At 43.0% G+C, this 24,097-nt stretch overlaps 1 protein-coding gene across 33 annotated transcripts in view; it reads right to left on the bottom strand.

Moving 5' to 3' along the window:
- Positions 1-3,322: 3,322 nt before the first annotated feature.
- The window catches only part of RAPGEF2 (Rap guanine nucleotide exchange factor 2), a 681,573-nt gene continuing 660,798 nt past the window's right edge, over positions 3,323-24,097 (bottom strand). For 23 of the 33 annotated variants that reach the window (XM_069243519.1, XM_069243546.1, XM_069243572.1 and 20 more), the window contains one exon: positions 3,323-5,012. In XM_069243519.1, the coding sequence (XP_069099620.1) occupies positions 4,984-5,012 (29 nt within the window). In that variant the 3' untranslated portion in view covers positions 3,323-4,983. The remainder of the gene's footprint in view (positions 5,013-24,097) is intronic. The other 10 variants (XM_069243480.1, XM_069243565.1, XM_069243677.1 and 7 more) reach the window with 3 other exon arrangements.

Genomic DNA, 24,097 nt, shown 5'->3' with positions numbered 1-24,097 from the left:
AAAAAAATATCTATAAAATTATAAAGCTGAGGACCCAATTATTTAGCCGATTAGCACATTCAAGATTCCCCAAAAGCAGCAGGGCCACATGTCTAGGATATCCCAGTCAGAGACCCCGCGGTGCTCCACAATTATGTGGGACCCTCGAAATAATGGTTTCATATAAATGGGGGACATTTCTGTGCAGAAAAAAGATTAGGAAGGAGGCATCTGGAACAAGCCACAGTGCATCTACAGTTCACATTGAAAATATTGGGATTGTATTGCTGATAGGAGTGTGGATTTAGTCACCCAAAGCTGCTAGTCATGCCTTTTTCCCCTTATTACGTCTAAACATTCATGCTTTTCTTCCAGCTTTGGAAGTGAGGGGCTTCACCCATAGCTGTTGCCGATCGCATTGATCCAATCCACCATCGATGTGTGTTACAGTTGCAGACAAGTCCTGGATTTTCAGTACCTTTCTGGCTTTCTCAGGACAGAAATTAGTGTGGTCCTTCCCTTCATAAGTAAAAGACAGCCTGAGAGGGTACCCCAAACTATAGGGTAGATTTTTAGTGCCACACATTAGTGACTTTACTGAACGTTTTGTGTCTTGCCAGGGTTGCTAAAGAGAAGTTTTGGAAGAGAGAGACTGAGTTGCACTTAAAGGTGAAGGAATCCAGCGATGCTGATTATGTGCGAAAGGTTATGGCAGAATAGATCTTTGATGTGTTGTTCAAGCTACGCATTGGGAAGCTCTGGGTTGATATCCCTGATCCTGGTGCTATTTATCCAGGACCTATTTCCCCCGTTGTCAAGTTTCTGAAGGATCATTATGTGTTGAGTCTCCAATGGTCCTATTATTTCTGCAAGGTCATCTTGTTCATGGGCATGTTCTGCAGTAAAAATCTCTACTTGGTCTAATTGCGTCTCAGCATGTTGCAAATTATGATCCAGTTCTGATTTTGCCAGCTACTGCACATGGGCAACATTTTGGTTTTAAATTCCTTAATGAGGACTTGCATGTCATCCCTGTTGGCCAGTGCCACCTAGGTGTCCATTGTAGGAGAGATGGTTTGATCTTCTTTGGGGAGAATGGGCATCATTCGGTCAGGGTTTTTCAATCCTGTGATACTGCATCACTTCTTTGTTGAATGATGGTTTGGGCGCTTTCTGCTTAGTGTCTGTTTTGACAGATTAGAGGGTTTGTCAGGGCCGTCCCCACTGCTGGTGAGATCTGTTGTGCACCAAGGTGTGTGTATGGCTCCAATCCTCACACTAGTAGCCCAGTCCATTGCCCCAAGACCAGAGCCCGCGGGGGAAGCCTGCCCACCCCCAGCTACCATCCCTGAGCATCTCCAGGATCCCCCAGTTTGCCAGCCCTATACGCTCAGGCCAAGCATGGGGGGGGTAACAGCTACATGAAAGGACTGGCCAACAAGCAGTAGGGACTTTCCTGATAAACCAGTATTCCCCGAAGGCCCCAATGTCTAAGCAACTTCTTAGGGTCAGCAAAACTGAATCCCCGAATTGCACCCAGAAAATGAAATATAACTCCACTGAGCTGATTAATCTGACTGGGAGTGTGCAATGTTCATGGTACCAGTCAGTGGTCCTTGAATCATCTTACTTCAGTTCTCTCTTATCACCTTCTCACCTCCAGTCCACAGCAAAGGGTGCTAGCACATGTCTGCACCAACTGCGTAGAATAGGTGCTTTCCATCCGTCCGAAAGTGTACCTCGATCTCCAAGTGCACAGCAGCCTGTACAGCATCTGCAGGCCTGATAGGGTGTGGCAGCCCAACTGTACTATGGCCCAGATCAGAAGAGGCTCCTAAGGCAATCCCCACCTAATTGTGGATGAAGGTTGGTGGTGGGGTGGAAGACAGGCACCCACAAACCCCATCCACACATGCTCAGATTCCTCCTTCAGGGCTCCCCAGTCGGTGACATGCATTTTATTGGCAGCCCTCAATACAGAATTTTGCTGAGGTGCGCTCGTAGTGCCACTGGGGCTCCCTTTTTCATCCACGGCAGCATTTTTGTCACTTGAATTCACACAGGAGGGAAATAAGGCCCCCATTAATTGTTTCTCTCCCCCCAAAACATGTCGCAAAAGAACTCCACGGCACCCCACAGCCCCTAGCCAAGAGACCTGCATGGAGCTAAGCGAGAACACTTTTGTCAGGTCCTCTCCATGGCACACCCCAAATTCTGTTTTTCTAGCAGAATTTTCAAAGATAGAATAAGCCGAACAACATCCACTCTGCGCTATAAATGTGAGTTTTTAAAAAAAGCTTTCAAGTAAGAAAGCCTGCAACTCTTTTCACTGTTTCAGTTCTAAATACATTAATAGAATGAATATACAAAGCATAAAAAATACAGTTGCAGTTTTGCTGTTCAGCTTGAGATAGTTTGGAAATTATGAATCTCTTGCTTTTGGGAGTTTAAAAATATTGGCACTTGATGTTAAGAAGATGGCAATATTTTTGGGCAGGCTGGCAATCACTTTGCCCCCAAACTCGAGGCTTGATAATCTTTAATCAGGCAGCATGAACTAAAAATGTGTGCCAAAGATTAACATCACACGTATTTTGCCTTTTAAAATAGGGATTTAACTTGCATCAAAATGGCCATATACACCCAAAACAATTTCCATGTTGTATCACTGTTTCTGAAAATTGCCACAGCATCAGGATAGAGAGGTGCTTACTCAGTGTTAGTTCTCGTGTTATAGTGGAGAAAGTCGGGGGAGCACAGGTACATAAAAAAGGAACGCATTAAGAATGTGCTTGAAACCCTTGCAAATATTAGTCATTAAATTATATGTATAGATTTAGGCTCAGCCATCTTTGATTGTGTTTAAACAAAGACCCCCAGGCTTCAAGATCCCAAATAAAGTACAAGTTTCATTACTGGTGAAAGGGAGCAGCTGTGCATATGACAGATCAAGAAGAACATTCCATTTCATAGCTGGGATCTGTGGTCTCTGCAGCTTCGCAGAATAATGAGGTTTTGAGATTACACAAGGTCAATAACGCGCAGCAAAAAAACTTTTTTAAAAATCAAGGATTCAAAAAGGAATGGTTTGGTTGAGACAAAATACTAACAGCTAAAGGAAAAAGTATGAAAGTCAATATCTTCTACAACAGTCTACTTGCTTCTTGGATGTGCCACATGTTGAAAAGAAATGATTATTCCATTCACACACCATTAATGGTTTATTTATTTTCAAATGTCATACTACAAGTCTTAAACCATACCTACTAAATTTTATTGTACAAGAAAAATGAGCAACATTTATACACTGATCTACACAAAAAAACATAAGGCCACCAAAATATTTTGTTATATTTATTTATTTTCCAGCTCTGTACAAACTGGCTGTAGAAGCATAAACATAGTACATTTCTACCATCTTCAACAAAAATATAACCAATATGTACAATTATTGTATTAAAAATACAAAAGGGATACAGACTCCACCAATGTCTTTCTAAAAGACATACAGGTAGAAGTAGTATCAAAAGTATGAGGAAATCACCAGTTAATTGTACATTCTGCACTTGACATCACAGAGCGAACTGAGATTAGCAGTCCTAGGTTCTACAATTACTTAATGCGTATATAACATTTCTGCAACTTGTGATAAGAGCTAGGTTTCTGTCTTGTCTATATGCACATGAGGTCCATAGCCTAGATAATAAAGCTGGCAAATAATGCATATTACATGTAAAATTACAAATGCATAATAGACAATGTGATATAGAAGCAAGGTAGACAAAAGCCATGATTACAGAATATAGAGTAATTAAATAAAGCACTGACATTTGATACAGTGAAAAAAACACTGCAAATAGTATTTTCTTCTCAATGTTTTAAAACTTTTTAAAGTTGAAACTATATATACTTGTATCTACTGATCAATATGATCAGCTGAGTTCAATGGAAAAAAAATCCAAGACCAGAAGTTCCTCACATTTGAGTACTACTCGGATTGGCAGCCTTCACGTTTCCGGAGTCTGTGCAAAGACAACACAAAAATAGAGAGTAGGAAGAGGAGTCATTTCAGTTAAAGGATCATAGCAGCTGTAAGCAAGTTTTTGCTACACGTCAGCCTTCTCCGCACAAGCAGTGTCCTATAAAGCCATGAACAGTTCCATTGTTCTCAACAAGAAGATCCTTCGTTGAAAAGGCTGGTGTTTTTCACCATGATATTTGTTGTCACTTTAAAAAGGCTTGTTTGCTCCTGAAGCTAATGCCAAGTCTTTAAGGGGCCAGCATGATTAGGTCAAAACCAATAGCTGAGCACTAGCTGCATAAACCCAAAAATGCCTTCACTGCAATATTATCCAGTCGAGTATCCTCTTAAAAAATGCATGTTCTATAGGTAACAAAAACATTTCATAACTTAATTGTGTGAAATAATACTGTTATTCATCAGATGTAACAGATCTGCTCTCCGAAAACAAAAGTTTCAAATATAGGAAAAAGAGGCGTTGTAAACAAACCAACCAACTAAGCAACACACATGATGTACTCAAATCTTTTCAATGCATTCTTCAAAGTCTAAAAGGCCCAAAGTTATTTTGACTGCTTACACAGATGAAGTATGACAAAGTGCTAGCACTGCGAAACAAATCTAAAAGAAAGTTTAAAAAACCTTGCAGGCATTGAGAAGCACAGCAGCCAGAAATAACCATCATGACTGGATGATCTTGGAGTTTGGAATGAGAGTGCTTGAGGTGGCAGACAGCAACAGTAGGAGCTCGGAGACCGCTGTGCATTTCAAGCAACACAGTTTTTAAAAAGTGCCAGGGTGATTTCTTCACAGTATTTCACATGCGAGGGAGGGAGAGAAGAAGCCCCATGCTGCTTTAAGGCAGGGAAGGAGGCAAATGGGTCCACCATCCTTTCTCCAAGGCTCCTATGTTCAGAGACGGGTCCACTTCTTGTGCTATCCTCATACGGTGGCTCAGTCTGGATCTGAAAACACCCCATTCCTCAGACGGCAGAGACTTGCTCATCTTCTACTAAAAGAAAAAAGGGTGAGAGGAAGAAAGGTAAATATATCACTAGATGTTCAGCACATTCAAAAGCTTAACAACAGTTTGTATATGAATGTATCATGCAATGGAATGTGAATATAAAGAAAATGAAAGATAATTGGGGTAGAATGACCACAATGTTCCTGGATCACTGGAAATCTAATTACAAAATTCAAAGACACATGCACTTCCATGTTGTATTTTCCAGAAATGTGTAAACTTGACTTCTAAATGAACCTATGAGGCTAACAGTATCTATGTCATACACTAAAAGATAAAACATGGTTGACATAGGAAAAATGTTATAGTTTTTTTTTCCATTTCATAACTAGTTTTAAACTTAATAGGTTGAAATCTACCTGTACAAAGCACGGAGTTATTGGTATGTATGAAAAAAACAAGTAGCAGAGCTTCTCTCTTTATACTGTAATTTCAACTTACACTGTGCCCTTCAAGAAAACCTTCCAAAAGCACTACTTCAAAAGGATAAATAACTTAACTGGTCTAATTGGTTGTGACCTTAGCTGTATTTGTATGTACATGGTATTTCACTGGGCAAACCAAGCCAAAAGGCAACAGAGCGCTCTACATGCTTTAAGACCAGCATAAAGTTAACAAGTAGTTTCATAGGATTTCTTGGATTTCTTACTTAGAGTAGAATACAAGAAAGCAATTTAAAAATAAATATTAGCCATAGGCATCATTAGCTGTAGCACACTGCTGACCTCTGCATAAGCAACACTGTAGAGCTAGCTGAAGTATTGCTGTTCTTTGAAGAATTGAATTTTGGGGAATTCCCAAGAATTATCTTAACTTTTACTTTTGGACAAGGTGGAACTTTAATAGCGTTAGGTGGAACTTTAATAACTTCTTTTTCTTTTCATAGCTAACAGATATAAAAAGCCAAAATGCCAAAAACAAGCAGTCCCCTTGTTTGGAAGTAACAGGTTACCATGTATATAGTTGGACACTATATATCTCAGTTTATGCTGTTTGTTAGTAGTTATTTACACTTGACACATTTTAACACACAGGTTGTTCTATATTCAGTCCTGATTAAGACCTGCTATGATGTGGAGAAAGCACACGTCCTAAGAGGGTCAAAATGTTGATGATTTAATACTCAGCCTACACTAATCAATTCCAGGTTCTGGGCAAATTAAGTACTGATGAACGTAGCCCACCAATGAGAGATTACAGATTTGAACATGTTGAACAGGCTCGCTGAAGATTTAAACTCAAACAATCAATCAATCAAGGACATGTAAAGAGCAGCAAATCACGGTGAGTGCCTCAAGGCGTTGGAGTAGTTCACTGCAGGTGGATATCTCCTTACTTGAACAGTCAGGCCTTGAGTCCTTTTCTGAATTACCAGACCGATGATGCAGTCCTGAGGTGCAGGGCAGGTCGTTGCATGCCTTGGCTGCTAGGGGGATAGTGTGGTGGATTGTAGGTGTCTGGTCGGTGGGTGGAAGTTTTTGCGTTTGTTGATGTATGCTGGTCCTTTGCTGTGTAGGGCTTTGTATGCGTTGGTGAACATCTTGGATTACCATCTCTCCTGGATCAGAAGCCAGTGTAGCTTCTTGAGGTGGGCTGTGATGTGGGCCCAAATGAGGTTGAGGATTAGTCTTGCTGAGATATGTATTGTCTGTACTCTCTTCAGATGGTGTGTGGTGATCCCTACGTAGTGTGTGTTCCTGTAGTCCAGCCTGCTGGTTATGAGGGCCTGCAAGACAGTCCTCCTGGTGTTGATTGGGAACAACCTGAAGATCTTGCAGAGCATCTGTAGGGTGTGGAAGAAGACTGTGTTTACCGGTTTCTTCATAGATGGCTTGCTGTCCAAGATGATGCCGAGGTTTGCTGGCAAATTCAGCAGGGTGTTGTTCCAGAAGATGAAGACTTCCGTCTTGTCCATGTTGAGCTTGGGACAGTTGTCCTTCATCCAGTCAGCGACATGCACCATACATCTGTGGAAGATGGCACTGGCAGCGAATTAGTTTTCTGACAGCAAGATGATCATTTGGGTGTCGTCGACAGACAATGATGTTGAGTCCGGGCAATCTGACGGTGTTGCCCAGATGGGGTCATGTATGTTTTGAAAAATGTGGGGCTAAGGGATAAGCCATGGGGATGCCGTTAATGATGATCTTGGGTTTCAAGGTGAATGGTGGAAGACGGATCCTCTGGGTTCTTCCAATGAGGTCTGAGGCGATCCATTTGTGGGCACATCTTTGGATTCTGATGTGGTGGAGTCTGCTGATCAAGATATGGTGGGAGACAGTATCTAAGGCAGCTGACAGGTCCAGGAGGATGAAGGCTGCTGTTTCGCTGTGGTCTAGGAGGGCCCCGATGTCATCTGTGGCTGCGTTCAGGGTTGTTTCAGTGCAGTGGTTGGCTCGGAATCTGAACTGAGCGGGGTCCAGGAGGTTGTTGTTTTCCAGATGTTCGGTCAGTTGCTGGTTGATTGCTTTCTCTGGAACCTTCGCCGGAAAGGGAAGCAGGGGGATGGGTTGCTAGTTTTTCGGTTCTGCTGGGTCAGCAGATGGTTTCTTCAGGAGGGCTCTCACTTCTGATGGTTTCAAGTCCTCAGGGAAGGAGGCTGAGGTGATGGAGGTGTTCAGGACTTTGAGTTTGTCGCCAATAGGTGGGGCCAGGGGTCCATGGAAGCTCCCTAGTGCACGGAGTTCATGATGGAGACGGTGGCTTGAGTGGTGAGAGGGTCAAAGTGGGTGAGCAGGTGTTCGGGGTTTGTGTTCGTGGGTGTGGGCAGGTTGATGCTGTCTTTGCTGGGGTGTTGGTGTTTGAGGTTTTTGTAGATGGCTGAGATCTTGTCATGGAAGAAGTCCACCAGGGTGTGTCACCATACTTGAGAAGGAATACAGTGGTGCTCGGCAGCTGTGGGGTTGGAGAACTCCTTCATGATGGCGAACAAAACCTTGTTGTTATCTGCACTGGCTGGTCTGCTAGGGTGTTCCTTTTTGTTTCATTCAGGAGGCGGTGGTACTGGTTGAGTTCTGTCTTTAAGGTCGTATGGTCTCCTGTCTCTTTCCAGGTGCACCACTTCCTTTCTAGTTGCAGGCAGTTGTGTTTGGTGGATTACAGTTCTGCAGTGAACCAGCTGGCTCTTCAGGCAGGTCCTTTGGATTTGGCTGGCTTGGCAGGGGTGTTTGTGATGGCACATTCTGTTATCCACTAGGTGAAGTTCCTCGCCGCCTATTCTGCGTTGGATGTTGTGCCAGGGAAATGGGAGTTGAGAACGTTGTTCCACTGATCTTCTGATATTTGTTTTCCAGTTTCTGTGCATGGAGATGGGGGGATGGCCCCTTGTTGTTTGGTCCTGAGATTGCAAAGTGGATGCTGTAGTGGTCAGTCCAGGTTATCTGTGAGACATGGTTGTACTTGGCTCTGTCACTGGATGGGAAGATAGGGTTGAGTGTGGATCCTGCGATGTGGATGGGGTTGGTGACGATTTGCTTGAGGCTGATGTTGAACATGCTTTCCAGGAGGTCAGTTGTGTTTGTGTCGCTGAGGTCATTGAGGTGGAAGAAAAGATCTACTAGGAAGATGTAGTGCTTTGAGTCAATAGTGATTGGGGCAATGAGGTCAGGGATGGCTTCCAGAAGTTGGAACCTCTGGTAGTACTTTTTCTGTCTGTGTGGAGTTGGAAGTTGAGGTGCTCCATTATCAGGGTTGAGTCGTTTGAGGAGGTTGTGCAGCACATGGTGTCCTTGTAGATGATGGCTAGTCCTCTGTGCTTGTTAGTTCGGTCCCAGTGTGTTATCTTGTAGCCTTCTGGGGTGGCAATGGTGATGTCCAGCACAGATGCAGGGTTCAACCAAGTCACCGTGAGGAAGATGACATCCGGTGTGATGGAGGAAATAGTGTCCCAGATCCCCGTGGCTTGATTGTCAACCGATTTTGAGTTCAGTAGGATGCACTGGACTTGTGCTGCAGCGGTGTCTCTTGGCGTGGTGGACGCAGTTGTGTTTGCGATGCCTCTGATATTGTTGCTTGCTTTAGTGTTGCAGGTGAAGCACTGGTGCTGGCAAGAGAGAGGTTCTCTGGTGTTGCATGGCGATGGGAGGCAGCAGTTATTGTTGTTGATGCTCCTGGGATCGGGCTCATCTGACTCGGAGCTCCGCGGCAGTGTAATTGTGCTTGATTGGAGATCCAGAGTTCCTGGCGCTGGCTGTGGTCGGGTGCAGATAGACTTGCCTTTGGTGCAGCTGCTGTGCGCGGCTGTCGTGCTCCTGCGATGTTGCCTACATTAAGTAGGTCCTGGGAGGGAGAAGGAAGGATCAGGTGGCAAAAAACTGAAGGGAAAAGAATAGGAGAGAGGCAGGGGGTACTGGAAAGGAAATTGATATTTCATTTATTTCAGGTATCCTGGCACTGAAAGAAAGCCCCATCAGGACATAAAGAGGGGAGAAGCAAGGGGATAAAGGAAAAACCTGCAACTGAGATTATATCAGAGATAAAGATGCTGCAATATATAAAATGCTCCAGTGTAAGCTGACATTACTATGGAAAGAGTCAAGTTTTCAGAGCTTTTCTGAATTGCAAGAGGGCAGATCAGCCCAAATCTGGAATCAGCTTCCTGGTCCCATCAAATCCCTGGCGGACCAGGAAGCTGATTCCAGATTTGGGCTGGTCGGACCATAAAGGCACGTCTGCCATGTCTGGTCTTCCTGACTTTTGGAATGCATAAAAGCTTGGCGGTGGCAGAACGAAGACATCTCCCTGGGTAGTATCTTTTAAGTCTGTTTTGTAATTGCACTGGTCCACTTCCCTGAAGGGCTTCAAAAACAATACAAATAGTTTTAAATACTATGTGCTGACAAAACAGAAGCCAGTGCAGATCTTTCAACACCATATAGGCAGATGACCTCCTGGGTCTGTTTAAAGCCAACTTGGTAGCAGTGACCTGGACTCTGACAGTCTATTCAAAAGGTACTCTTGTGCACCTAACAAAAGTGCATTACAATAATCCATTCTCTTCAAATTAACACTGCGAACAATGAGTGTTTTAACAGTAGGAGGCATCAGTGGGAGAATCTTCCGGAGACCTTGAAGTAGTGAAAAACAGGTGCCTGCTAATTTATTCACATGTCTTTCCATGGACAGCTTGTTGTCACATGGAATGCCTAGGTTACAAACAGAATCTGAAAAGGTTAACTCTACATCAGAAGGCCAGAACTTTGCTTGCAGAACAACATATGAGCTCAGTTTTATCCCCCTTAAATTTAAGGGAAATAAGGTTGAGCCAGCTGATGACATCATTCATACAGCTATGAAAAGCAGTGACATGCCGATTGACCGTTGTTAAGAGACAAAATTAACTGTGTGTCGGCTGCATTGTTCACACACTAAAATTATGGGATTTAATATGAGTGATCAGAGGTCTCCGGTAAATTTTGAATAAGACTGGACTCAAAGCTGAGCCATGCAGAACTCCGTGATCCAAGTTCTTAAAGTCGGAGCAGTGGGGGAAAGAGCAACTGCCTGAGAGCGTTCAGATAAAGTCAAAGCAAGCTGGCCCAAGAGCGTACTGTGGTTCACCGCATCAAATGCAGCTGAGAGATCTAAAAGGACAGGATGGCAGATTGGCCTCCATCAGTCCGCATTCTAAGTTCATCCAGTGCCATATGCAAGGTTGATTCTATGTCATGATTCAGCCTAAAAACGAATTGCTCTCCTCCAAGGATAAAACTGTCCTCCAAAAATTGAGACGGTTACCGGCAGACAAAATGTTCCAGGATTTTGACTGGAAATGGCAGATAAGAACGGGGCCTAAGGTTATTCAGGACACCTTGTCCAGGGAAGGCTTTTTTAACATAGGAGTTACTACTGCCTTCTTCCAGGCTAAAGAGCCAATGCCAGATTCAAGTAACTGACTGAAGAGTTGAATTAGCAGTGGAAAAAGTTCATCCGCTAATTCTTACCAGACCCTGTGAGGTAAAGGGTCGAGAGGAGAGACGGAAGAGGTAGACATTATACTGGTGTAAAAGAGATCCTCCCCTTCAGGGGTTCAAACCGGTCCAACTTATTCTCAGGCTGAGGCGTATATCCTTACTAATAGGGAGAGCGGACTCTGATCTGGGGACATTTGGCAGATGAGGCTTACCAATAGTCTCCAAGGTCTTACAGATCTTGTCCTCAAAAAATAAGAGTTAATCACAGAGCTCCTGAGAGGGAGTTTCTGCTTGGCTCACGCACACCGGATTAGAGATATTACACATAATGTCAAATGCTTTTTCGCTTTATTAGGGGCCACCAGGATGCCATCCGCATAGTAACTTGCTTTAGCCTTTCCAATCTCTCTTTTGTGTTCATATGTGGAGTTCCTTTAAGCTGTTTTATCTTCCTCTTTTTAAAATCAGTGCCACAGGATTGTTTCAACTAAATATGCACAGTATTGAGAATGTACTGTACATTGTATCTGCTAAATATACACCCTTCTCAGTAATTTAGTTGTCTGGACCTTCATGTTTTTTCTTTTCTATCATTATTTGTTGCTATCCGTGTCTGGCATTTAATCATGTAAGAACTCAGTATACGAATAACTGCATACCTTGCTGACAGAACCAATTGTTTGTACAGTAAACTCTAAACCTGGCCCAGGGTTTTAAAAGTAGGTGTGAATGAGGTAGTCTGATCGCCTGAGGATGTTTGAGGGCTCATGTGAGAAAGTAAAGAGAAAAGTAATTAGCTGGTTAAAAAAACACGACGCCTCCAAGTAGGTCTCATAATCAAAGCATGATAGATTGTGTTGATGTGTGTTTTATTCTTCATGAATTGCCATCATAGTAGTTCTACATACTAAGATGATATTTCATTGCAAAATAACTGTGGACTCCATTTAATTATATCATCTCCCCATTATATTATGGTCCTTCAGTTTATATCATAGTTTTAAATTGCACCTAGAATCTGCATGGCATGAGACTCAACCTCCCATTCCAAGAAAAGTACTATTGTCTTGACAAATGGAACCCCTTTTCCACAATAATTTACTTCTTACCTAGGTTCTCTGGGAACTGCCAATTTGTAATAGTTGGTATTTGGAACTGAATGCAAATTAAAAGCACTAAGCCTCAATAATTTGTGCATTCAGAAAATATTTACTTTAAATGACATTTCACAACTTATTAGGAACAATTAACTATCACGCCCATTATTTTGGCTTCTACAAGGTGACCAATGCTCTTAACGATGCTGCTTATGTATACTCCATTTCTTGCTCCTGGCATTCAGATTGTAACTTCCGAAAAGTGGTTTGTCCCGTGATCCTGCCATAACCCTCACTGCCACCACTTCATGTTTAATCCACTGGCAAAGTATTATTAATTATAAAAGTCTTTTTGCCGGAAGGTATGACATACAATTGTGACTGTGGCTCACCACTACAACCAAACTGAACCAACTTCTGCCCCTCTGTGATTATGGTCTGAAAGTGCTTTCCTTTGTCAACCCCACAGAGTGATGCACTGGTACACTGACCTGGAGCTATGTTTTATTCAATAATCATGGCCACTGCTGCCTCTTTCTGCCTGCTATCAGAAATGAATGCTGTTGGCTGATCAGTATGCTCCCACTGGCTCAAGTAAAATCATCAAGAACGCAACAACATTAGTATATGCAATTCTCTACTGTGCATGTACTCTCTTTCCACTCCTATCCTGTGGCATGCCCATTGCAGAGGCTGGATGGCTTGCAAATTTCCTATAAGTGTTCACCAGGACTGAATCTTTAAAGCACTTTCAGGTTTTGAGGCGTAGGCAAATGATTCTGCACAAGACTTTGAGCCACTGGCAATGCTGCTGCTCAGAATAGAAAAATTTATGTTTAAAAGTTTGAGAATGAGATACAAATCTTTGGTTGTCTGAACAGTAAGTGACTCAAGCTCAAGAACGGTTTACCTGTGCATGAAGAGCCAGTTCATTTGGAGGAGGTTCAGTTCTGAAATTATGCAAACATGTTCATGTTTACCAGTCCTGTCAGGGAATCTCACACACACCTACTGTAGGAAGTTGGCTCTGTATGTGCTATTTCAAAGTAAGGAATAGCATGCACAGAGTCCAAGGGTTCCCCTTAGAGGTAAAATAGTGGTAAAAAGAGATAATACTAATGCTCTATTTTGTGGTAGTGTGGTCGAGCAGTAGGCTTATCCAAGGAGTAGTGTTAAGCATTTGTTGTACATACACATAGACAATAAATGAGGTACACACACTCAGAAACAAATCCAGCCAATAGGTTTTGTATAGAAAAATATATTTTCTTAGTTTATTTTAAGAACCACAGGTTCAAATTTAACATGTAATATCTTGTTTGAAAGGTATTGCAGGTAAGTACATTAGGAACTTTGAATCATTTCAATTGCATGTATACTTTTCAAGTTATTCACAAATAGCTATTTCAAAAGTGGACACTTAGTGCAATTTTCACAGTTCCTGGGGGAGGTAAGTTTTTGTTAGTTTTACCAGGTAAGTAAGACACTTACAGGGTTCAGTTCTTGGTCCAAGGTAGCCCACCGTTGGGGGTTCAGAGCAACCCCAAAGTTACCACACCAGCAGCTCAGGGCCGGTCAGGTGCAGAGTTCAAAGTGGTGCCCAAAACGCATAGGCTTCAATGGAGAGAAGGGGGTGCCCCGGTTCCAGTCTGCCAGCAGGTAAGTACCCGCGTCTTCGGAGGGCAGACCAGGGGGGTTTTGTAGGGCACCGGGGGGGGACACAAGCCCACACAGAAATTTCACCCTCAGCGGCGCGGGGGCGGCCGGGTGCAGCGTTAGAACAAGCGTCGGGTTCGCAATGGAAGTCAATGAGAGATCAAGGGATCTCTTCAGCGCTGCAGGCAGGTAAGGGGGGGGCTTCCTCGGGGAAACCTCCACTTAGGCAAGGGAGAGGGACTCCTGGGGGTCACTTCTGCAGTGAAAGTCCGGTCCTTCAGGTCCTGGGGGCTGCGGGTGCAGGGTCTCTTCCAGGCGTCGGGACTTAGGTTTTAGAGAGTCGCGGTCAGGGGAAGCCTCGGGTTTCCCTCTGCAGGCGGCGCTGTGGGGGCTCAGTGGGGACAGGTTTTGGTACTCACAGTCGTAGAGTAGTCCGGGGGTCCTCCCTGAGGTGTTGGTTCTCCACCAGCCGAGTCGGGGTCGCCGGGTGCAGTGTTGCAAGTCTCACGCTTCTTGCGGGGAGATTGCAGGGTTCTTTAAAGCTGCTCCTTTGGATAAAGTTGCAGTCTTTTTGGAGCAGGTCCGCTGTCCTCGGGAGTTTCTTGTCGTCGTCGAAGCAGGGCAGTCCTCAGAGGATTCAGAGGTCGCTGGTCCCTTTGGAAGGCGTCGCTGGAGCAGAGTTCTTTGGAAGGCAGGAGACAGGCCGGTGAGTTTCTGGAGCCAAGGCAGTTGTTGTCTTCTGGTCTTCCTCTGCAGGGGTTTTCAGCTAGGCAGTCCTTCTTCTTGTAGTTGCAGGAATCTAATTTTCTAGGGTTCAGGGTAGCCCTTAAATACTAAATTTAAGGGCGTGTTTAGGTCTGGGGGGTTAGTAGCCAATGGCTACTAGCCCTGAGGGTGGGTACACCCTCTTTGTGCCTCCTCCCAAGGGGAGGGGGTCACATCCCTAATCCTATTGGGGGAATCCTCCATCTGCAAGATGGAGGATTTCTAAAAGTTAGAGTCACCTCAGCTCAGGACACCTTAGGGGCTGTCCTGACTGGCCAGTGACTCCTCCTTGTTTTTCTCATTATCTCTCCTGGACTTGCCGCCAAAAGTGGGGGCTGGGTCCAGGAGGCGGGCATCTCCACTAGCTGGAGTGCCCTGGGGCATTGTAACACGAAGCTTGAGCCTTTGAAGCTCACTGCTAGGTGTTACAGTTCCTGCAGGGGGGAGGTGTGAAGCACCTCCACCCAGGGCAGGCTTTGTTTCTGTCCTCAGAGAACACAAAGGCTCTCACCGCATGAGGTCAGACACTCGTCTCTCAGCAGCAGGCTGGCACAGACCAGTCAGTCCTGCACTGAACAATTGGGTAAAATACAGGGGGTATCTCTAAGATGCCCTCTGTGTGCATTTTTTTATAAATCCAACACTGGCATCAGTGTGGGTTTATTATTCTGAGAAGTTTGATACTAAACTTCCCAGTATTCAGTGTAGCCATTATGGAGCTGTGGAGTTCGTTTTTGACAGACTCCCAGCCCATATACTCTTATGGCTACCCTGCACTTACAATGTCTAAGGTTTTGCTTAGACACTGTAGGGGCATAGTGCTCATGCACATATGCCCTCACCTGTGGTATAGTGCACCCTGCCTTAGGGCTGTAAGGCCTACTAGAGGGGTGACTTACCTATGCCACAGGCAGTGGGAGGTTGGCATGGCACCCTGAGGGGAGTGCCATGTTGACTTAGTCATTTTCTCCCCATCAGCACACACAAGCTGGCAAGCAGTGTGTCTGTGCTGAGTGAGGGGTCCCTAGGGTGGCATAAGACATGCTGCAGCCCTTAGAGACCTTCCCTGGCATCAGGGCCCTTGGTACCAGGGGTACCAGTTACAAGGGACTTACCTAGGTGCCAGGGTTGTGCCAATTGTGGAAACAATGGTACATTTTAGGTGAAAGAACACTGGTGCTGGGGCCTGGTTAGCAGGGTCCCAGCACACTTCTCAGTCAAGTCAGCATCAGTATCAGGCAAAAAGTGGGGGGTAACTGCAACAGGGAGCCATTTCTTTACACCTACCCACTTGATATGGTGAAACCCCATCCTCTTGACCCTTCCTGCGTGCCTGGAGGGAGCACAATCTGCTTTGGTGTCTTACTATGTTTCAACAAAAGTCACATTTGAGAGCCAAAGGTTGCTTTGGGGTCTTTTTTTGTGGCACAGACAGCTATGGCTTGCCAAGGGTAGGCTGGAGTTAGAAGCCCTGGCAGGCTTTGAAGCTGTTGTCCTGGATTTCTAGTTAGCTCTTGTTTAGAAATAACAAAGCAATTTAGCTGTTTCAGTCACTTCTCATACTTTATGAAATCCTGCATCAGCTTTTGGTGCAAATAAGGCCATATCTCATTGACTGTTAATGCGCAGGTGATGCTAACCAGATGTACGCCAGAGTGAGATGCTCAAGGATGTTCAGGCGTGTTTGTGACACAATCAAACTGCACTAACCCATTACATTGAGTACTCCCTGGAATCAACAAAATACTATGTTTGTTTGGGAAGTCATCCATTATTTCAAGAGAGCCAACGTGCTCTGAAGTAGAATCTCTCCTAATGCCAAGGGCTAATGGAGCAACTATCGGGAACCTTTGGCTGCTTTTATGATTGATAAATGGATACATGGGTACATGAAAGTACAAAGAAGCTTAACGTTAATGCAACGGATGCCCATTTAAAACATTCCAATCCCCCTGGGCTGAGTTTGAGCTATATAAAACTGCAAACTAAAAAATGGATACCCAAGATATATCTCGACTCCCCGGGATATCAAAGCTCTCAATAGCCTTTTCAACTGAGATTTTTTCTTACAAAGAGTTTAGTTTGTTTCACACCCAAAAGCCACTTATGGAATTGAATAGTGGTTTGCCTTTCTTCTTTCTGCATACTAGAAAGAATCCTCTGCGAAATGCTCTTCTATCTTCAGAGCAGACAAAGGCAGGTAAACTTCTTCTGCGAACACTCCAATGGATGAGTTTCTACTCGACTGCAGGAGTGCGGTCATAGTTCATTTCATTTCATTAAAGGTATCCTACTAATCATGAAATGGTGCTCTAGGATAGGTAACAGGCACTATTTATGTATGGATTGGGTGAACCGCACACAGGCTGTGCATGAAGTATCCAAAAAAGAAAAAAAAATAACACTTTTCGAAAAGGTCTGTGTTCATTTTGGGCACAATACAAATGGCATCATCAAGCTTTACATGAAATAATCCCACAGGTGCATTTTAGCTTATCCTTCAAAATGCCAATTGTAATCTACGTGTCTGCCACTCACAGCCACCATTATTAGCATGACAAGGAATCAGCCAATAACTTTAATGTAAGGGACAGGCTTATTCAGTAATGTAATCCATCACTGATATTCCTTCCACACATATGTTCACAAAGACTGCACAATGTCTTTGGAGAATCTGTTTAAGTTTACAAGTTCACGCAGAGCCACAAACATTTTGAAACTATAAAAACAGATCTTTATAGTTTGCTTTTAGTTGAACTGCTTGTCATCAAATTAAGGTACAGTTCAGGCTCTCTTCCAGTAGAGCTATAAGAGTCTACACAAAATTGAAAAACAAGCCTATCCCTAAGGAAACAGTGAGCCCAAGGATCGATGCCGAAGTTTTCATTTTGGCTTTTTTCGGTAGCAAGCCGAAGGACCGGGCATCTGAAATTGTTTCTCAGCTCGGACCATGTCTGGAAGGCAGTGGTGGACCAGTGGCCTCTTTGGATGTTGTTTTTACAGTCTTTGTCAGGGTTGCAGGGATCTTTGTACTCACGTTCTGTGCCGACTGCAACGGCTGGCTTTCCATATCTGACTGCACATGTGAGTAGGAGTCTTGGATCGAGAAGGGGTCTTCTTGCTCTGGCTCCTCCTGTGCGTGCTCCTCCCTGAAGATGTCCGGTGTGTCATCTGGAGTCTGAGACATAATTTCCAATCGACGAACTCTTTGGTCTACAAGCGTCTTCAGCCGAAAGGATCGACATGCTTGGAAGGTTTGCTCATTGTGGTCAGGGGAGAGAGAGAAATTACACACCTAGTGTTGATCGATGTGGCGGAATTTGGAATGGCATTGAGATCAAAAGCGAAATGGAGTTGTTCCATCAGGTATGCATAGTCTGATGCCACGTGGAGGATGTAGGCCCGAAGAGGGGTGCGGATGCCCCAAAGGGTGGTGAGCCAGTTTAGGGATTAGAATTCAGACCGAGGGCAGACTATGAGAAAGAAAATTCGATGAAAACAATACCGTAGCTAAAAAGAAGACCGAGAGAAAACCGCTTGGGATTGTATCGAGCTGAGAAGTCGGAGCTAGAGAAACACACGTCTGAACCAGACGGCAGAGAGAAAACAATCTAACAAAGGACTCAATGCTGGTGCGCACTATCACCGAGAGAAGTCACTCGATCCTGTGACTCTAAAAACATTCTTCAAAGAAAAAGAAGTTTACCATTCTGAACCCAACTCTAGATGGCGATCTTGTGCACAGCATGTGGATCTACAGCCACATGCCATCGAACATGCCTATTGTTGGATGCCTTGAACTGACATAGTTAAAGAGCATAAACCTATGTGTATCCTTATCTTGACTCTATTGGCATCTGAAAATCACAATAATGACTGTGCCTCTTGCCAATTCTTTTATTGCAAAAATTTTATAATATTTTTCTATATGCTTTGTCTTTTTTTTTTCCTTCCTTTTGGTCCTCCTTTTTTCCTTCCTTTTGTTCCCTCTTTCCACTGCTTTTCCCTTTTCCCCTGCCCCCCCACCTCCATTACTCCATTCATATTCACGTATTTTTGTGAAAGATGCAAGACTATTGTATCTTGCCTAAACCATAAAATATTCTCTGCTAGTCTTCTTACAGGTTATCTTTTACACATTCCTATAACAGGTCGGCATTACTGTGTCTCGCGTAAATTATAGTATATACTCGGTTAATCTTTAACCTATTAATTTGACTGGCAGATCCCAGCCCTACTACTCAGTATTGGGGAAGGGCATGCTTTAGAGGAAGCGTTTGTCTGAATTTTTGATATAGAATACACATTGTAGTCACTATACTGCTTTTTTCACTACCTCAATATAGAACAGTCTCAAAATGGTCTCTTCAAAATGTGGGGTACCCAAATGTTGTTTTTTTTAAACATGTCACTGTATTTGAACATCAGACATTTCAATATGGCTCTCCTTCTTGAATACTCATGCCATTGGGCCACCGAACATATCTTTAATCCAATGACATATATAGATGGTGTTTGAATGCCGTGCCTCCAACAATTGTTGCACATTGACTTTGGGGATTCAGCCCGAGATGTGACATGAACAGAAAGACAAATCTGTGAGTACCCTGTCTGCGATATATTTGGTTGATTTGTAACTTCTTTCATGAGGTTCCCCTAAAACGCTATAGAATTTGTATTGACTTTTGGTACTGTAATACCACCATGTCTGATCGACCTGAGACCTGGCATGTGTGGCCATCTTATACGCCACTTTATATCTTATTACTACCAGCATCACTACATCGTAACATTAATACTCCGGCTTGCTATTTAGAAGATGGTACATCTAACGCAATCCTTATCACAATCAATATTTCACAATTACCAACATTATGACATTGTTGCGTCTAGGCTTATACTGGCAGAAACCATTTGTGACTCTTCACGCATGATGTCATTCTACCAAGTACCATGCACTAGACACTTTGTTCTGCCTTTATGCATATTGACACCTGGATTTTGAGAAGGGTTTTGTTCTGTAGATTCTTAATGGGGACATTCTGCTGAAACAAACAATGTTGCCCTTCTATAATCACAGGCCCCACTACACACCATCTCTCCTTCTTGATATGGGGCTTTTGCAAATGTTTACATATTAATAATTATTACCATCTTGGATGGTTAATTCTTGTTGTTATTTATTTTGTTACAGTCATGATGTCCTTAATATTGTTACATTTCAAACTCTTTGGCCATATCAAAAAGTTTCTTACCTGGAGGTGTAGTTTTGCAGCTTGAAGATTTTCTGGATTCACACGCTGTGGATTATTTACTATTTCAACTCCTAAAATTGTTTTGTCAGTCCACTATCTCTACCTTTGTTTTGTTGTTGTTGGGCGGGAACAGAAGTACCATTTGGTGTTTTGTTGTGACATCGTTACACTTCCTCCCCTCTAGATGTCTCTGCCCCAGTTCACCAACTTTTCATTATCTTCTTGGTGGAGGCGGGTGGGTCACATGTGAATCAAGTAAGACTTTAATCAGTAAAACTACACCTACAGGTATGAAACATCTTGTTTTGCAGTGTGAATCTTTTCTGGGTTCACATGCTGTACATTGATTTTAAAGCTGTACTCTTTTATTGTGGTGGCTGGGTTGAAGATAGATATTGATTTGAAAATAAATGTCTTAACACTCTGTCTTACTTGAGCTTCTTTACTCATTTGTATGTCAATACAGTAATGTTCTGTAAAAGTATGTACTGAAGCCCAAGTTGCTGCCATGCAGATTTCTTGTAATGATGTGCAGCACACAAAAGCTACTGTTACTCCATTCTTCCGAGGACAGTGCGCTCTTGGAGCTCTAGGTAATGCTTTCCCTGCATTTTTGTGACTTAATTGGATTAATTGTGTGATCCATCTTGAAACTGTGTTCTTTGATACCGATTTCCTCTTAAAGTGTTTGAAGAAAGCAACAAACAATTGCTGAACTTTCCTAAAAAAGTTTAGTTCTCTCCGAGTAATACATGATGCAATGTCTTATATCCAATGAATGTAGGCTTCTTTTGCAATGTGTTTTTGGGTCATGAAATAAACTTGGCATTCAAATCGATTAAAATGAAATTGAGAGACCACTTTTGGTAGGAAATAGGGGTCTGTTCTCATGGCAATTCTGTCTTTATGTATCTGGCAATAGGGTTTTTGAATAGGGATTGCCTGTAACTCTATGCAAGGTAGTAATCGCCACTAAAAAGTCCATCTTTAACATTTGCAAAGTTGCTTTGTGTAACAGCTCAAATGGTTTACCCATGAGTTGAGTGAGAACTAAATTTAGGTTCCATGTAGGCGCTGGAACCTTCCTTGGTGGTGCTATCCTCTTCACTTCTTCTAGGAATAGTTTTACCACTGGAGATATGAAAAAACGTTTTCCCATTTGACCTCTTGTGTAAGCCACTGTAGCAGCCACATTAACTCTTAAAGAAGCATAATTAAGTCCTTCTTGTATTAACTAAGTTAATTATTTTAGAACTGTTCTCTCCTTTGTAATCTATTTATATAAATTGTTCTTTTTACACCACATTGTAAACCTTTTCTATTTTGCCATATAACATTTCCTTGTTACAGGTTTTCTGGCTTATCTTAAAACTGCTAATGCGTCTTTTGGTAGTTTCAAGTGCCCAGATTCTATATAGTCTCCAGGAGCCCAAGCTGTTAATTTGAAATATTCTGGCTCCGGATCTAGAACCCTCCCTTTCCCAAGGAATAGCAAGTTTTGTCTTTTTGGCAGGTGTGGAATATTCCCCTGTGCTTACTTTATCAGCTCTGAATACCATGTTTGTCTTGCCCATTGTGGTGCTAATAGAATTAGCATCATGTGGCTCCTGTTGCATTTGATGATTACTTTGTGCAGCAGGGGGAATTTGTGGAAAAGTGTAGGCAAATGTTCCTGATCAGATTGAAAGAGCATTACCCTGAGACTGCAGGAATGGTAGTTTGGATGCAAAGTTTTAGTAGTTTGTATTCCACAGGGTTGCAAACAGGTCTATTAATGGGGTCCCCAATGCTATGTACCTTCTGATTCAACTCCCATTTGTGTGAGCTCGTAGCCAACCTGCTCAACCTGTCAGCCTTGCAATTTTCCTTCCCCGGTAAGTGAATTGCTTGAATCTCTATGTCTCTCTGGATCGCCCACTTCCAGATCTGTTGAGATACCCTTGAGAAGGGGGGGGTACAGGAGTTTTTGAGTCCCACCCTGTTTTTTGATACAGAACATTGCAGATGTGTTGTCCATCTGAATTAGAACTGTCTTTCTAAAACACTTTCATGGCTAACCAAACCGTCTTAAGTTCCAGCCCATCTATGTGTTGTACTGTGTCTTGATTGTTCCATATACCTCTTATCTTTAGAGAGCCCATATGAGCTCCCCATCCTATGTGATAGGCATCTGTCGTTATGGTCACAGTAGGAGTTGGTTGCAGAAATAGTCTTCCCAGAGTAATGCTTTTCCTGTTTAACCACACCATTTCCTCCTGAACCTTCTGCGTGACAACCACTAGATCTTCCCAACTCCCCATCATTTGAGACCATTGATTCTGAAGCCATTCCTGGATTGGTCTCGTATGTAGTCTCACATGGAGGATTAATAGAACACAAGATGCCATCTTTCCTATTGCTTTCCCCACTGCCCTCGCAGTCACAGCTTGCCCCTTCTAGTTACAGCAGTTGAATTTAAACTTGCTCCCATGAACACCTTCACTTGTTCTGTTGATGACTTCTCTATCTTTAAGGAAAACCCTAGAGTTTGTAGTGTTTTTATTATGTTTGAAATGTCCTGTTTGTATTTTTGATAAGAGAGTACTCCCACTAACCAGTTGTCTAGGTAACAATACACCTGTATCCCTTTCCTTCTGAGGTGTGCTGCTACCAGTGCAAAACATTTTGTGAACATCCGTAGTGCTGATTTTGTACCAAAAGCCAGGAGCTTGAATTGGTAGTGTTCTGTCGACTACAAACCTTAGATATTTTCTGTGTTTTCCATTCATTTGGATTTGCACTTAAGTATCCCTTAAGTCTATAGTTGCCATGTAATCCCCTTTTTGAATTTGGAGAATAACTTCCTGTAAGGATGTCATTTTGAATTTGCGAATCTTTATTAATTTGCTGATGCATCTGAGGTCTAAAACTGGATGCAAAGAGCCGTCCACTTATGGAATTAGTAAGTATGTAGAGTAATTACCCTTGTAGATATATTGCTTTGGCACTTTTTCTATAGCTTGCTTGTCTAACAGCTCTGAATTCCTTTAGGAGGTGATTTATTTCCTCCTTCGAATTAATTATTTTTTGTGGTCCTGCTGGTGGTAGAAGTTTTAGTAGCTCTATGCAATAGCCATGTTTTATTATATTTAGGGCCCATTTGTCTAAAGTTATTTTCTTCCACTCCTGGAGAAAAATTGAATTCTTACACCCAACGATGAATTGTAATGTATTTTTGTTTTGATGATGTTGGAATTTGTCGTCTTCATGTTTGGTGCTGCATCGCACTCATTTTTTTGCTGGTGTAGAACTTAATCTTCCTCTGGAGGCTTGTTCTAACCCTAGATGCATTTCTTCTTTGATGTTGGTATTGCCAGCTTTGTTGCAAGGGTGCTGCTGTGTGCTCCCCTGGGAGCCCTGATGAGTACTCCCTCTCAGAAAATGTCCTCATGAGGCTGGTCTTCTTGATGAAAAGGAGCCCCTCCGAAAACTCCCTTGAAACTGCAATGCTCCCATAGATTTTGCAATCTCATTATCTCTTTTTAATTGGTTGAGGCAATCATCCACTTGATTTCCAAATAATTGCTGGCCATTAAAAGGGGTGGTTATAATGTTTGCTTGCACTTCTTGTTTGAACCCCGAAATTCGTAACCATGAGTGTCTTCTTAATGTTTAAATTATGTATCTGCAGCATTTAATGCAGATTTTAAGCAAGTGTTTGCAATGTTCTTGCCACTGTCAACTAGACGTGCCGCTCTCTTTTTATATTGTTCAGGGAAGTGCTTCATCAACTCTATCGCATCCCAGTGTTGATGGGTGTGTCTATTTAAAAGAACATTTGAATTAGCAATACAAAACTGGTTTGCTGCACTACGTTCTGTTCTTCTCCCCATGAGCTCTATCTTTTTGCTCTCTTTGTCTGGGGGTGGTCCTGTGGTTGAAGGAACATTTGCTCTTTTCCTTGCTGTTGCCGCGATTAAAGAGTCTGCTGTAACTGTTCCCTTTATATAAGGTGAATCCTTAAAGGAGAACTTATATTTTTTTTCTCTGCACTGGGTGTTACAGCTCTACATGTAGCTGGCTCTTTAAATGCTTCCCTGCCCTGGTCCAAAACACTAGAAAGAATAGGCAGATATTGATTGTTTTGTTTGTGTAGGTAGTAGTGTTTCGAGGAGAAAGCATGAACATGGTTTGTCTTCTTCCAACTGGATGTTAAACTTGTCAGCCACATTTTTTATAACCAGGTTGTACATTCCTATGTCATCAGGTGGGGATGGTTTTGATGGCTAGGACTCAACCTCCTCTTCGGGGGACTCTCCTTCCAGGTCTTCCCATTGACTTTCCCCATACTCTCCTACTTTTGAAGGCTGAAAATAACCTTGGGTTTCCTCCTCCTCATAATGCAT

This window comes from Pleurodeles waltl, chromosome 1_2 (assembly GCF_031143425.1).
Source record: "Pleurodeles waltl isolate 20211129_DDA chromosome 1_2, aPleWal1.hap1.20221129, whole genome shotgun sequence".
Classification (NCBI taxonomy): Eukaryota; Metazoa; Chordata; class Amphibia; order Caudata; family Salamandridae; genus Pleurodeles; species Pleurodeles waltl.
The sequence above is the reverse complement of the archived record's forward strand: the minus strand, read 5'-3'. Positions and strand labels throughout refer to the sequence as shown.